This window comes from Dermochelys coriacea, chromosome 7 (assembly GCF_009764565.3).
Source record: "Dermochelys coriacea isolate rDerCor1 chromosome 7, rDerCor1.pri.v4, whole genome shotgun sequence".
NCBI classification, from domain to species: domain Eukaryota; kingdom Metazoa; phylum Chordata; order Testudines; family Dermochelyidae; genus Dermochelys; species Dermochelys coriacea.
This window is the reverse complement of record NC_050074.1, coordinates 113428876-113445774: the sequence shown is the minus strand read 5'-3', so window position 1 is coordinate 113445774 and position 16899 is coordinate 113428876. Positions and strand designations below refer to the sequence as shown.

The window sequence follows — 16899 nt, the reverse complement described above, 5'->3', positions numbered from 1 at the left end:
ACAAAGCTGGGAGGTATTGCCAATTCGGAGAAGGATCGGGATATTATACAGGAGGATCTGGATGACCTTGTAAACTGGAGTAATATTAATAGGATGAAATTTAATAGTGAGAAGTGTAAGGTTATGCATTTAGGGATTAATAACAAGAATTTTAGTTATAAGTTGGGGACGCATCAATTAGAAGTAACGAAAGAGGAGAAGGACCTTGGAGTATTGGTTGATCATAGGATGACTATGAGCTGCCAATGTGATATGGCTGTGAAAAAAAGCTAATGCGGTTTTGGGATACATTAGGAGAGGCATTTCCAGTAGGGATAAGGAGGTTTTAGTACCATTATACAAGGCACTGGTGAGACCTCACCTAGAATACTGTGTGCAGTTCTGGTCTCCCATGTTTAAAAAGGATGAATTCAAACTGGAGCAGGTACGGAGAAGGGCTACTAGGATGATCCGAGGAATGGAAAACTTGTCTTATGAAAGGAGACTAAAGGAGCTTGGCTTGTTTAGCCTAAGTAAAAGAAGGTTGAGGGGAGATATGATTGCTCTCTATAAATATATCAGAGGGATAAATACAGGAGAGGGAGAGGAATTATTTAAGCTCAGCACCAATGTGGACACAAGAACAAATGGGTATAAACTGGCCACCAGGAAGTTTAGACTTGAAATTAGATGAAGGTTTCTAACCATCAGAGGAGTGAAGTTTTGGAATAGCCTCCCAAGGGAAGCAGTGGGGGCAAAAGATCTATCTGGCTTTAAGATTCTACTTGATAAGTTTATGGAGGAGATGGTATGATGGGATAATGTGATTTTGGTAATTAATTGATCTTTAAATATTCAGGGTAAATAGGCCTAATCCCGTGAGATGGGATATTAGATGGATGGGATCTGAGTTACCCAGGAAAGCAGTTTCTGTAGTATCTGGCTAGTGAATCTTGCCCATATGCTCAGGGTATAGCTGATCGCCATATTTGGGGTCGGGAAGGAATTTTCCTCCAGGGCAGATTGGAGATGCCCTGGAGGTTTTTCGCCTTCCTCTGTAGCATGGGGCAGGGGTCACTTGCTGGAGGATTCTCTGCTCCTTGAAGTCTTTAAACCACGATTTGAGGACTTCAATAGCTCAGACATAGGTGAGGTTTTTTGTAGGAGTGGGTGGGTGAGATTCTGTGGCCTGCGTTGTGCAGGGGGTCGGACTAGATGATCAGAATGGTCCCTTCTGACCTTAATATCTATGAATCATAGCAAAATTTAATATTCAGTGGGAATTGCAGGTATCATTTGGAGCTATGGTGGTTATATGGTGGTTATGTCTTATTTTGAAGAAAAGAAAAATATTTTCTTATCATCACATACTTTGTAAAAATTTCTGCTGTTAGTTGCTACCACAGATTTTACAGTGTAGGTGACATTTTGTAACAGTTGAAATAATCAGATTTAGTTTATTGATGAAATGCTGCTCATTGCTTTCTTATACATTTTATTCCATTTATTTACTGTCTGCCAAGGGATAAAGTAAGGGGGAAACGACAGCTTAGAAAATGCAGCTCCCCATTCTCTGCTGACAATGTCGAGAACAGCTCCCCTCCTCTTCTTTCTTTGTGAGAACAGCAGTCCACATTGTGAGAGCTCTCTTCATGCTTCAGTTTTCTTTAACCATTGTGTCTTCCCTCATTAATCTAGCACTTTTTCATACGGATTAAAAGATGGTCTCATGATCATTAATTATTTAATTAACAGTTGAACAAATTATTGACAAGCATGTGAATACCCTATGATATTCTTTAGCTATGTAAATTGTGCTGAGATGACCATAGTCATTGGAGCTGGGACTTCCACATAAAGCATCATGTAATGGAATAAAATAATATTAGTAATGGTATAAAAAGCCAGTGCTTCTAACCAGATATGTACCTTTATTTATTACATATTGTAACTGAGGCCCGTTCATTTCCATGCAAATGTGTATTGCCTATGATTTAACAGGATATTTCAGAAGGAAGGGTCGCTGATATTTTGATCTCAGTTCTTTCATTAACTTGCATGAAAGAGAGCACTTTTCAACTGGCAAGCTGCTATTTGCTATATGCTATTTGCATAAAATAAAAAATTAGATGAACAGTCAAATCTTATTTAATGTGTTCACATTTATAAAACCTGGCACTTGAGGTTGTTAATGAGGATATCTTCCTGCCTGAATGGTGGTGGTAATCACACTTATCATAATTATCCCTAAGGTCAGGAAATTAATAACATCCTATTCGGATTTTAGAGAGGGGTTCCCCTCCTCCTCCTCCTCCAGCCCCCCCCAATGAAATATTACAAAGCTTGGTGAGGGAGAATTTCTGCTGTTTTAACCTGTTCCCAGGCACCCTTTTCCCCTAAACTAAATGCCTTTATTATTGTGGTGTTTCCCTTGAGCGTGGCATCAGTCATAGGTTTAGTCAAGTGCCCTCTCTTGGCCACTCACTAGACTCGCAGTGGGATGATCTGACCTCTGGAGTGAAGAGAGTCCAGGACTGTCTCATGCTTGGGGTCCCTAGACACATTCTCAGGGTTCAAACTCGCTGTGGCACCCCACTGGGAGCTTAGAACACATAGTCTCCTGCCCAGCACCTAGAACTAGTGCTCACTCCTCAGACTCCTTTGTAGTTTAAACACAACCTTTCCCAGAATCCCACTGAAGGTGTGAGCTTTTGGCATCTTCAATGCCTATGTGGTAGGTATAATGCATGTAAGGGACATATACTTTGCACAAGTTCTATAGCTCTTTCTTTAATAACACCACAAGTACACAGATTTTTACAAAAATAATAATTTCTACATGCATTTTCATGCTTTAGTTTCCTCACCACTCCAGAGCATCTTTTGGCTGGGGTCAGAGCCCTCTAGGGCCATACATACATATGTATTGAAGTGCATAGCTTGGATTTGGAAACATGGAGCCTTTTCTCCTCAGCTCACCTTCTGTGACTTTGGCTGTCCGTTCCCTTCCCCTTTCCTGCCCAAATGTTCTGTGTGTCTCTCTCTCTCTCTTTCTGTGAGTGTTCCCCTGACCTACCCAGCCTCTGTGGTTTTTAAAAGCTAGTATCAACACCTTGGTATCTTTGTTCTGCATTTGGGATTTTCCACTCTCCAGACAATGGTCCGCTGTTGATGAGGTTGGGTACACCAGTTTCAGCCAACCTCCTTAGCACACTAACTGCAAAGTGCTTAACTCTGAATAAGCTATCATTGAGTTCTAACAGTCAACACTTGTTCATGGTGTGGTAGAGGTATGACACAACCCACCATATTACGATGGATACACAAACAGGCACATTCGTTATACACCAATTTTCATAGTAACAACTTCATAATCTCACATGGAATTTATAAGCTGTACAGACAGATCCCCAGAATTGATTCTTCAAAGGCATCTTAATTTTAACTGTATTTATCACTGTAATGGTGTGTTATGTTCTTTGTACCAAGCACTGAGATGTTCTCTTCCCACTCCTGAACTGTTATTCTCTTTCCATCCCCATTTGGTCCATTTTTATTAAAGCTCATCTACTATGGTCACACATTCACCAATGTCAAGCCATTTTGGGCTCTCCTCTTACCCACTTTTCAAAAGGAGCTCAGTTATTTCAGCCACCTTCACCCCATCCTATCCCAAGCTGAATTCAGCTCTTTTTGCTTCCTGTTGCTTTCTTTCAGATGGTCTGCTAACTGGAGATGAATGGGGTAAAACATTGGCAAAGGCTTCTTTGAAATATCAGATGTGCTGTCCTTCAAACACATGAACATTTCTCTTGTATGAATTGTATATTATGTAAAATATATTTTATGTGTCGTAATTTGAGATTCAGTTGTCTCATACTTTTATTTTGTGTGTTTGTTTAAGGGGGACGTATGGTGTCTGGGTATGTGTTACAGGGCACTGTCACAGGAATGAGCTTTCTATGTTGTTCCTTTTCTGCAGAATAAGACCATTAAAACTCCCTCCCTCCGCCAACAAGAAAAATAGCACTTCTATAATATAATATATATATATAATATAATAGCACTTCAAGTTGCAATGGGGGAGGTTTAGATTGGATATTAGGAAAAACTTTTTCACTAAGAGGGTGGTGAAACACTGGAATGCGTTACCTAGGGAGGTGGTAGAATCTCCTTCCTTAGAGGTTTTTAAGGTCAGGCTTGACAAAGCCCTGGCTGGGATGATTTAACTGGGACTTGGTCCTGCTTTGAGCAGGGGGTTGGACTAGATGACCTTCTGGGGTCCCTTCCAACCCTGATATTCTATGATTCTATGATTCTATAATAGGATTATAAAGTGGCAAATAAACTTTCATTACATGTAAGTCACCAGTTAGTATTATATCCATGCTCATGAAGAAGAAGACGATGAATAAAATCTTTTATTTTGGTTGTAATTAAAACTTCTGTGACAGCAGGATCTGATCTCTAGATAGGCTCAGAATTATTGAGGTGTGTTCAACGAGAGTTTTAAGCATATTATGAATACCACTAGATGGTTGTCTTGTCTTGTACACCCTAATGCATTACCTATAGGACTTTGTGATTAGATTGTTGCAGCACACTCTGTACCAGGTTACCAAGAGGCAATTCCATTACCTGCAGATATTTCTGTATCTTTAATCACAATCTGAAAGGGTGGGTAGGTAGGATTCAGTCTTCCTAAGGGTGTGCTCTTTGACATTCTATTGAGACCTTACATTGATGTACCACACACCTCTTAATGAAATTCTTACATCCTCTGTACCACCTTACTTAACCTGCAGGGACATTTAAAGGCAGAAGAGCTCTTTGTAGTTTTGCCTCTAGAATGTTCTTATTTTGGACCATAGAAATAGTATTGCATTAAATTATCCCTTTGCAAGTGGGCCTTAAAAGCCTTAAATTTACTAAATTTTTGTCAAATGTAACTGACTTACAACTTTAACTGGTATGGATATGTTGCATGTGTCTTTTATTAGAAACTGGACAAAATTCTGGTCCCATTCAAGTCAATGGAGTTTTGCCATTGTCTTCAATAGTTCAGGATTTTACCTCGTATACCTAAAGATTATTTTTGTTAATGTTTAGTAACATATTTGCCATACAGTATACCAAGTCACATTAAAATGATAGACTCTACTGACTCCTTTGAAACCTTTATTATTTATGTCAGTAATCTTTAGATAAAATCTCCCTAAAGGCACATACAGACTATTGAGTTCCCAACGCTGCAGAATATAAATTAAATGACCATATTATTGATATTAAAGGGGTTCATGATGGAAATACTAATACTTTAACCACACCTTCTTAGGATATAATATTAATATCCATAAAAGTACATTTAGTCATAAGTATAATATAGACAGTTAAATCTCTTTCCTCTTTGATTTTATAGCTTGCACATGCAGTGGACATGCAAATATTTGTCACATGCAAACAGGAAAATGTTTTTGCGCAACGAAAGGAATCAAAGGAGACCAATGTCAACTGTGAGTACAATTGATTGTAGTCTGAATTTATTTTAATTTATGCCTAAAGGATAATTAATTTTGTATTTTTTCCATTTCCTTATTTGCTGTGAAGTGATTTCTAAATGATTTCTCTTCTTAATCTGGTCACCCTGTACATCTACATTCCTTAGAAAAAGGCAAAGTTAGTTTCTCTTTTTAAAGAATAACTTCATAAGTATTAATAACATTATGCAGCCTCCATAGCTTTTATAGTATCCTATAAAAGGAGATGGCTGGAGAATTATCAGTAGCCTTGTGCTGTTTTATGTACAATTTGATTCGAAGTCCAAAATATCTGTGGTTTAGGAGCTATATTACATATCTTTAGGTCAGAAACTATAGTAATTAGATTTTTAGAGTTTCAGAAACATTTTAAGGTGGACAGTTCTTCAGACATTTCATCCACGTAATTAAATATTGAACAAAAGAAGTACATAGGCCTTTAGCTTCGGAAAGTGCAGTTAGCATTCTAGTTTTTATACTGGAAATCAGTTGGATAGCTCATTGTTGAATAGGTCTTTAACATTTCAAGTAGTGCAACTCTGACTGGTCCACCGCGCTTGTTGAAATAAAATACAAATTATGCTAAGTAGTTTTTTCTACAGCATGACTCAGATTCTCCTTTACTCAGAAAGGTCATACCCAGTCTCTCTTTCAATTCATGTGTTTCTTAGTTTAAAAATATTTTGAGTTATTGAGCTTTTTTGAAAGGAATATTAAAAATAAATGATGCCATATTTCTAACCAGGTCAGTTTTATTTATTTATTCAGATTTATTTCAGTTTTGTTCTCCTCTCAGTTTTAATTTTCAGGAAATTAGCATCTTGTCCCGATGGTAGTTTGCAGTTGTTTTCCTTGCAGAAAACAGAAATGCTAAATGGTAAATAGAAACTGTTATGGAATTATAATAGTCTTCCTCTATTTTTGTGATAACTGAAGAAAATGTGCTGTTTATCTTTATTGCTTTATTATAACACCAGTTTTAGGAACTGAGTGCTATGGGTGTTATAAAGTGATACTATTTAAAAAAAAAGTATTATGTAGTCCGTGGAGAAAATGAATTATACTGCACTTTGTCTCTTTACTGTACTTCCAAAAAAATCCCTTATTTTATGTTTTCTAAATTATCTAATCTGTATATTTTAGCTATTTATAGCATGCCACTTGCTGTAATATATAGACATTACTGTCCATAACCATCTTGTCTGCAGAAGTTAGTTCTTCTTATGGGTTCCCAGCAGTACACGTCAAAGGTTATAGGACAGTATATTTTTCTGCAGGATTATATTGTGAATATAGTTTACCTGGGAAACATATTAGATAAAATTGGTGACTACATTTAATCAATTAAGAGTCCTTCACTTGATCATTGGAGTTGCTGTATCAGTATCCAGCAGATGTCTCTAAGGTGCCACACGTACTCCTTTTCTTCTTACAATGAAGACTGTGATTCACATTTGCTCAGGGGAGGTGAAAATAAACCTTCCAGCTCAGATAGAGGAAGAAACTGTGATCAGCTTATTTCACTGGAAGTCAGTCTTTACATGGATTTCAGTGATACTAAAATTTTACTCCAGGAAATGATCCAACATTGAATGCGTTATTAATATAAATGTGTGCATAGATCAACAGGAGCCGTATACTAAAAATAGAGTGTACTTAAGAAAAGGTAGTTAATTATTTTTCATGCAGTCAGACACCTCAGTCATATTGTTTTGTTAAATATAATTATTTATTAGTATTAGTATAGAGTCCATAGGCCACAGTCAAGATTGGCACCTGATTGTGCTCAAAGCTGTAAAATATGGAGCAGGCAAGTGTTTCTGTCTTGAAGTACTTTCTACCTAGGTTAAGAAAACCTCGGTGGGAGAAGAAAGAAGAAGGGAGTTGTGTGAGCTTGGACGAGGGTCACAGTAATTGGAGCATGAGATCACATAGACTAGCAGCTTTCAAACTGATACCTAATGCAGGTTGAACCTCTCTAGTCTGGCACCCTGGGGACCTGACTGGTGCTGAACCAGAAAATTTGCCAAACCACGCTGAGGCGAATAAACGGAACAATGCTTGCAAAGCTGCCTAGCCAAGGCTTACCAGCTCCCTTCATAACAAAGTGTTAGTGTTGTTACACAATTTTACTGTATTGGCACAAGGAAATAAGTAAATAAAGCATGAAAGACATAAAATAAAATCATGCTGGACCAGAGACTGCTGGACTAGAGGTTCAACCTGTATATCATGTATTTATCACCAATGATATAAGAATTCCTAATAACTACTGATCTAGTAATTATCAAAAAGATACAGTAATAGAATTTACACCTTCTTGATGCAAAGATTCAAGGTACTTAACGTGCTACATTAAGATATTTTCTATATCACTTCTTTATTCTAAGCTGCTGTTCTGCTTCAGTGACCTGTGTGCATTTCCATTGGTGGGATAGTACTCTCTGTCAGTGAACTCGTGGAACCTTCTTCAAATACATGTCCATTTTGGGATGTGCTCCCCCAGCAACCTGAGTTCCCTATCAGAGAAAGCAGTGCTGTGTCTATTGATTTCCTAACTCTAGTAGGCTTTGTTAGCTCTATATAGTTATAATTTTTGTTTTCATGTTTAGTATTAATAGTATAGCATATCACATATTCATAGTTGATATTAGTTAGCCGTTCCCATCAGCCAGTGACTTTTTAGAGCTCTTGCCAAAGGCATCTGGCTCACACCATCATCCTCATAGCAGTACTTAGGAGGGCAGATAAAGATGAACCCTGTTCCTTTTGAGTGTTACAGTTACTTTGAGCAGTATCCAACCCCGAATTCCCTGGCAGCTTCAGTAGATTTGGACAGGAGAACATGTGAAAACAACACATTCCACTTCCACTGATAGAGAGCGGTCAGGAGACTGGATTTTCTGTGCTGCAAGGCATATTCTGTGGGCTCCCTGCATATATGGGCCCAATCTACCATCCACTAATGGGAAGATACTAACTCCATAGGTAATGCCTTGAATCTATCTGTGGTCTTGCCTTATGAGCAGAGAAAAGCATCAAAGAAGCTGGTGCCAGAGGATCACATCTGTATTGTTGCTCATGTTCCTGTGCAAAAAATGTGCTGATAGCTATAATGCTTCAACAGTACTCCTGGTTTTGTTTGTCGGGCTTACTGCAGAAGCTCAGGCTGAGAGACAGAAAATAAAGATTAGGAATACATGGTCGGTTTTCATCATAGCTAAAAGTCAAGAGCGGTATTGCCTCAAGGTCCCATTTTAGATCCAGTGTTTAATATATTGTTACCACATTTTGACCTGAGTGGTTAGCCAATTTTCTGGATCCTTCAGGTTGTTTCAGTTAGACAAGAAATTGATTATGAAGCCAGGTATTTCTTTGATGTAATCATTTACAAAGAATGTACAAAGTCCTGTTTCCTTGAATACAGTAGGAATCAAACAGGAAATAGTTTCTTTTGTGCACAGTTCCAGGCTTCTTTCACTAAGCACGCAGTCCAAAAAGCCCTCCCTCTAGACTTTTTCCTCAGGACCACACTCCAGTTGTTCTTCTGGCCATCTCCTTAACTTTCTGTACCTTCTGTGTCTGTTTCTGTGGTGTTTGTCACTGTTCCTCACCAACACATCTTACTCGTTCAGCGGCAGAGATGTCTGACATATTGGACCATTTGCGGCATCTGAAATCCCAAGGCCTGTGTCTGGCATCCCTACAGGTTACTTCACTGCCATCTCAACTTATCATCAGCCATTACAGGGAATGATTGTGTTCTCACATCCCACAGTCTCCAGATTTCTGAAAGGACTTAATATTACACTCCCTCATTCCCTTCTGTAAGACAGCGTGCTTCTTCCTTGGACTCGAACATAATCCTCACTAAAATGATGGGACCTTCTTTCAACCTCCCCAAAAGATTCCTCAGTAGAACACCTGTCATACAAAACTACATTCTCAATAGCCATTGCTTCAGCTAGAACAGCTGCAAGATCTTATGGCCAACCCTTGTTATACTGTGGTTTGTAAAGACAAAAAGTGGTCCTTCAACCTCATCTCAGCTTGAAGTGGAAAGCCTGTGAGTCAGTCAGTATGTATCCCTTCCTGTTTTTTTTTCCCTAGACCCCATGTTTATCCTGGGGAAATGCATCTGTGTACCCTTGATGATGAAAAAACCCCTATGCTTTTATTTACATAAGACTAAACCCTTTTGAAATAGGAACAGGCTATTTGTAGTTTATGGGGAAAGATGCAGGAGGAAGATGCAGGGGAGAGCCCATTGCAAAAACACTCTAAATAGATCAGAGTATGCTTTATGCTTTCCTACAGTCTAGCTAGGATACCAGTTCCCTGAGGGCTAAAAATCCATTCCACTAGGGCCATTGCAATTTTTGTGGTAAATCTTAGGCAGATACCCACAGCAGAAATGTGTAGTGCAAACACTTGGTGTTCAGTACATACCTCTACCACGCATTATTCTTTGGATTTGGCATTGTGCTCCAATGCTCAGCTTGAGAGTGTGGTGCTACTGTCCATGTTTCAGTGAGAATTCCTGGCCTACCATCCACCTGAGCAATATCACACTCACTGGTCTCCCTCAGTGGAAATGATCAGAGGCCCTTGAAATAGAAATAGAGGTTACTCACCAGTAACTTGTTCTTTGAGAGTTGCCTTCATGCATTAGCACTTCCTGCCCACTTCCCCTCTACCTCAAAATTCTCTATATAATCAGAAGATACTGAGGTAGTTGTGGAGTTGTACTTCCTTATATAGCTTCAGACATTGAATATTTAGTGCTTCGAGGATGTGTGACCCCTCCTTTCCTCCACATAGACACACCTTTTTTCCCAAGAGTGAGTGCACAGAACAACTCTCAAAGACCAGCATTTATTGGGGACTAACCTGTCTCTTCCTCCAGTTTTAGATCCCATATTTATCCATAATTTATATATATATATATATATATATATACACACTATAGTGACGGGGCAAGGCCAGATGGCTATAGAAGAGTAGTGGGAGATAGATATATTAGCTCCAGGCTAAACAAATCCCTGGTACCAGGTTAAGTGAAATGGAAGCTGCTCCAGGTCAATTAAGACACCTGGGGCCAATTAAGAACTTTCCAGAAGGCAGGGAGAAGGCTAGGTTGATTGGGACACCTGAAGCCAATCAGGGGCTGGCTGAAACTAGTTAAAAGCCTCCCAGTCAATCAGGTGGGTGTGCATCTGAGGAGCTGTGGGAAGAAGTTGCGCTGTTGGAGAGGCAGAGTAGTACACACCATATCAGGCACAAGGAAGGAGGCCCTGAGATAAGGGTGAAGTGGAGCTTGAGGAAGTGAAGGCTGCTGTGGGGGAAGTAGCCCAGGGAATTGTACATGTCATGTTTCTAAAAGGTCATCTACCATAGCTGATACTATTAAGGTCCCTGGGCTGGAGCCCGGAGTAGAGGGTGGGCCTGGGCTCCCCCCCCCCCACCTTTGCCCCCTGTTTAATCACTGAGACTGGGAGACAACAGAGATTGTGCAAGGAAGGATAACTTCTCCTCACCTCCCTCGCTGGCTTATGATGAAAATGGCTCAGTAGACTGTGACCCTTGTCTCTAGAGAAAGAAGGGTTACGTGGAGGGTGACAGTGAGCCTCTGAGGCTAGTGAAATCCACCAGGAAACGCGGGACCCACGGAGGCAAGGACAGAGCTTTGTCACAAAATATATATGTATATAAAGGGCATCACAACACAAGTCCCCCTCCTCTGTGGCTAACTCACTGCTCTGCTTTGGCTTTTAGAAAGTAGTAGAGTGATTTAATAGGCTGACCTCAGCATTGTTCAAAGCAGTGCATAGGGTTTGTCCATCAATTAGCATTAATGGAAGTTGCACAGCTAAATCCCTATGCACCACTTTAATAGTTTAGTGGTGCATGTTGCATGAATGAGCATATGGTGCTCTGGGGCATGTGCACTAGCCCTTATTTGCCCAACAATCTCAAAAATACATTGTATGAAAGGAACTCTAGTTACAGTTGTAGTTTGATTGACTTGTATAACTTTGAGTCAGAATGTCATATTCTTTTTGTCAACCTTAATAGTGACTTCCAAATGGAATTACCTGTATGTTGAATGTTAATATAAACTGAGTAAATTATGTTACAAAAATACTATGGCATGAAGTTTCTATCCCTATCAAAGCCAAATTGGATTTGAGCCATTCCGGGCACTTGGGACTAGCGTTCTTTGAGCAGAGAATGTATGTAACCAACTGGTGAGTAGTATCGGGGATAGCCGTGTTAGTCTATATCCACAAAAACAACAAGGAGTCTGGTGGCATCTTAAAGACTAACAGATTTATTTGGGCATAAGCTTTCGTGGGTAAAAAACCCACTTCTTCAGATACAACTGGTGAGTGTATGTTACAGGTCCAATCCTCAGAGGATATACATTTTACAACTCCCAGCTACAGAACCTTTGCTCTTTTGATTGAGCTATAGCAGTTCATACCTTTAGCTCTGAAAGTCTCAGGTTCAGTCTGCAAAATGTCAGCCAAGAGGGTGGCCATGACAGTTGACTATCACAGAATCGTTTTACTGAATCAGCAATGCACAGTGGTGCTTTAAAATGAAATATGTACTGTCAGGTATTTTAGAGCTAACATTTAAGTTTTGTTTAAAATATGTATTTTACAGAATTAAAATGTCTTAATGATATTTTGTTTTAAAATGGTGAAAAATTTATTTTTGGTTTGTTTTTAAGCATATAGTTTCTGCCTCCTAAGCGCTGCAGCATTTTATTAATGGATGAAAACTATGCTATTAGATGAAATTGACTGTTTTGCTTTCGTTGTTCAAGGTGACTGGATTTAAAAACATAAAACAAACAATATAAATGACGAACAATACATTAACATTTATTAAAAATTTCCTTTGTTTCAATAATGTAATGTGCTATTAATAAGTCAGGAGAGAGAGAGATATTAATACACTATGCAACCTGAGCTAAAAGACCCAGCTCTTAGCTAAGGCTGTAGCAGGCTCTTCAGTCTCTAGTTGGCCAACCACCACTAAAGGAGTGCCACACTGAGCTGGCATGGCTTATCTAAGCATTACAAAACCAAAACAAGGAAATAATCTCTCGGAAGTACTTATGTCTTCCATTACCATAGTATCTGAGCATCTCACAATTTTTACTTTGTGGGGTAGGGAAGCAATAATTTACAGATGTGGAACTGAGGCTAAGTGGCTTGCCAATGGTCACATAGGAAATCTGTGAGAGAACTGAACCCAGGTCTTGCAGATCCCAAGTTAACAATCTAACTCTGCTGGACCATCCTTCCTGTACACGTGAAACAAGCCTCTGCCCTAAAATATCACTGAGTATGGCTTATTATGTTACGCTTAAAACAGATCCATATCTAATGTTTTAAAACATTTTACAGGTTAATGTGTGCATATTTCAGAAGTATAATACTGCTGTTGCTAAGAGAAGACATTACAAGCAGAACATGGAGTGATGCCTACAGTTAATGTTGCCCCACACTTTCCATTATAAGACCTTGTTTTTAGTTGTTTAACTGTACCAATAGCGTGGTTTGCCCATGTTAAAATATTTAACAAACATTTTGTTGACAAGCTCTAGTGCCTCCATGCTTGGAGCCAGAACTTGAAGTTTGGCAGTGGGGTCGCTGTGGTGTCAGGAATGTGCCTTTTGCCATCCTTCGAAAATTGGCCTCATATTGGCTGAGTTATGAGCCTCTGAAAATCTCAGTTCACATATGCTCAGTAGAGACTCAGTAGAGTTTGGTGGCTAATTCCTCTGAGGATTAGAACTCTGTGGGTGTGTCCCATTCCAAGGCTAAAGGGGTTGGGAGCAATACTTTCCTTGCCATTGCTTCTGTGAGCTGTCAGAAGCTACTGTGTTGCTGGACACAAGAACTGGGAGCAAGGAGACTCGTGCACTCGGTGTTCCTGCAGCACAGTTAAGTTAGGCAACCAGGAGGAGGAGGAGGAGGAAGTCAGTTTGACAGGACTCCAGAGATGTGAGGAACTGGGCCTAGAGGTAGGGAGCCGGGAGAAAAAGCTGAGGTGCAGGACTGGAACAAGGCTGGGGATGGACAGGAAGCCTTAATACTGGTATATCCACATTTTTGAATACAAGACTTTGCAACTTCAGTGTTTCTTTAATGTAGCATTGTGTATGTAGTTATAGTAAGGGTGAATATAACAGAACAGATATGATTCTTATGTAAAGAAATACATTATTAACCATTTAAAAGCCATTAAATATCCAAGCAATTCATTTGTGTGCTGTCATATTAGTTCCATAGAGACAAGCACTGTTGTTGTATTTATAGAGAAGTGACTTAGATATCAAAATACAAGTGATCAATATAGCACAGTTTTTAAAAGGCTATTTGAATAATACAGGAATCAGTATATAAACTTAAGTAGAAATTTATTGATTGCATTCTTCTGTGTCCTGATCTTAAATAGTAATAAGACCTCAAATATCCCTTCAAAGATTAAAAAATATCCTGCAAAAACTTGTTAACAGATAAAGACAGGACAAAATTTTACTTGAGACTCTATGTCAAATTTATCACTTCATTGATTTTACTGTAGCTTTGTCCACTTATGCCTGAGTAAATTTGTCCTTCTGTGTCTCCTGTCAGAGTTGTGTGTTGTGGAAACAGAAAATGGCAATCATCTAACAATACCACTTTAATAGGAAATTCCTCTATGAAAGAGAAGAATAAAGGAATCTGAGAGATACATAATTTAATAAAACAGGTTCTTCTAGTCAAGCAGCTTTTTTTGTTTTCTGGTAGAGATTAGAATCAATTTAATACTATGGTGATTGGTGTAATTCTGAAATGAATGTAAGTTAATATATGTAATATAGAGTATTATTTTGTATACCAAAGAACAGTATCCTTTTTCCCTCTTTTGTTTTTTCCTCTTAATAGTTTCCTTTTTTGTTACTTTGCTGTTGAGGGTATTGAGTTCTGTTGTTGATGATTTGACTTAAGGCACCTGCTTCCGATTCTCTCCCTCTCCCTTCTTAGCACAGTCCTGGGACTTTCTTTTTTAATTGAAAACTCGCTGTCCTCTGAGATGGCCATCGGTTTTGTTCTATAAGCTAGCTAACAGATGGTTCTATGGAGATTTTCAGCTAACAGGAGAGGTGAGAGGAACACTTAACAAGACAAGTTCTTTATTTTCTAAACGAGTGATACTTAGACCTCAGTGGTTCAGAAGCCAAATTAGCAGTCAGCATTACCCAGAAGAGCCACAATAGTGTGAATTCATTGTTTAATTTACTATGGTACTATATATTCATATTTAAACAGTATGACAAAAGAAATGTTTAATTTGTGTGTGTAAAAACCTGTCAGTGTCCTAGAGCCCAGGTCCCAGCCTGATCTCAAATGTCTACACCACGGTTAAACAGCCCCTTAGCCCTAGCACTGCAAGCTTTAGTCAGCTGGCATGGGCCAGCCGTAGGTTTTTAATTGCAGTGTAGACATACCCAGAGTCACAGCTAAATACAAGGTGGAACAGATTGCTTACTATAAGTAGTTAACACACATTTCAAGGGACCATGCAAGGTGAAGTGGCCTGTTAACATCTCTCCAGTCATTGGGAGGGGGAGATTGAGATTGTTGTAATAAGCCATAAAGCCAGTGTCTCTATTCAGTCCATGGTGTTTAGTGTCAAGCAAAGTTTTGAGTTTACAGATGCAGGCATTATATACTGACACATGAAGAAAAGGGAGTTACCTCACAAGTGGAGAACCAGTGTTTACAGGGCCAGTTTGATCAGGATCAGGGTAAATGTAGTCCACTCCCAATAATTGACGAGGAGGTGTCAATTCCAGGAGAGGCAAAGCTGCTTTTGTAATGAGCCAGCCACTGCCAGTCCCTATTCAAGCCCAAATTAATGGTGTTCGATTTGCAAATGAATTTTAGTTCTCCAGTTTCTCTTTGAAGTCTGTTTCTAAAGTTTTTTTGTTCAAGTATAGCTACTTTTAAATCTGTTATAGAATGTCGAGGAAGATTGAAGTGTTCTCCTACTGGCTTTTGTATGTTACCATTCCTGATATCCAATTTGTGTCCATTTATTCTTTTATGTAGGGACTGTCCGGTTTGGCCAATGTAAATGGCAGTGGGGCATTGTTGGCACATGATGGCATATATAACATTTATAGACGTGCAGATTAATGAGCCCCTGATGATGTGGCTGATGTGGTTGGTCCTCTGATTGTGTTGCTAGAGTAGATATGGGGACAGAGTAGGCAATGAGGTTTGCTACAGGGATTTACTGGGTTAGTGTTTCGGTGGTGTGGTGTGTAGTTGCTGCTGAGTATTTGCTTCAGGTTGGGGGGCTGTCTGTAAGCAAGGAGTGGCCTTCCTCCCAAGATCTGTGAGAGTGAGGGATCATTTTCTAGGATAGGGTGTAGATCATCAATAATGTGCTGGAGAAGTTTTAGCTGGGGGTTGTACGTGATGGCCAGTGGTGTTCTGTTATTTTCCTTGTTGGGTCTGTCCTGTAGTCGGTGATTTCTGGGTACCTGTCTCACTCTGTCAATCTGTTTCCTCACTTCCCCAGGTGGGTATTGTAATTTTACGAATGCTTGATAAAGATCTTGTAGGTGTTTGTCTCTGTCTGAGGGATTGGAGCAAATTTGGTTGTATCTTAGGGCTTGGCTGTAAACAGTGGATCGTGTGATCTGTCCTGGATGGAAGCTGGAGGCATGTAGATAAGTATAGCGGTCAGTAGGTTTCTGGTATAGGGTGGTGTTTATGTGACCATCACTTATTTGCACTGTAGTGTCCAGGAAGTGGCTCTCTTGTGTGGACTGGTTCAGGCTGAGGTTCATGGTGGGGTGGAAATTGTTGAAATCCAGGTGGAATTCTTCAAGGGCCTCCTTCCCATGGGTCCATATGATAAAGATGTCATCAATGTAGCGCAAGTAGATGAGGGGCACTAGGGGATGAGAGCTGAGGAAGCATTGTTCTAAGTCAGCCATAAAAATGTTGGCATACTGTGAGGCCATGTGGTTACCCATAGCAGTGCCACTGACTTGAAGATATAAGGTGTCCCCAAATCTGAAATGGTTGTGGGTGAGGACAAAGTCACAAAGCTTAGCCCCAGGTGTGCCGTGGCCTCATCAAGGATACTGTTCTTGACCGCTTGTAGTCCATCCTCATGTGGAATATTGGTGTAAAGAGCTTCTGCATCCATGGTGGCCAGGATGGTGTTTTCAGGAAGATCACCAATGCATTGTAATTTCCTCAGGAAGGCGGTCGTACCTCGAAGATAGCTAGGAATGCTGGTAGCGTAGGGTCTGAGGACAGAGCCAGATTGCCAGATAATCCTGCCAATGCCTGAGATGATGGGGTGC

General features: G+C 39.7%; 1 protein-coding gene across 3 annotated transcripts in view; it reads left to right on the top strand.

The window, feature by feature from the left end:
* ATRNL1 (attractin like 1) overlaps positions 1-16899 on the top strand; it is a 1048037-nt gene that overhangs the window by 420412 nt on the left and 610726 nt on the right. For all 3 annotated transcript variants that reach the window (XM_043518640.1, XM_038411471.2, XM_043518642.1), the window contains one exon: positions 5399-5492. In XM_043518640.1, the coding sequence (XP_043374575.1) occupies positions 5399-5492 (94 nt within the window). The remainder of the gene's footprint in view (positions 1-5398; positions 5493-16899) is intronic.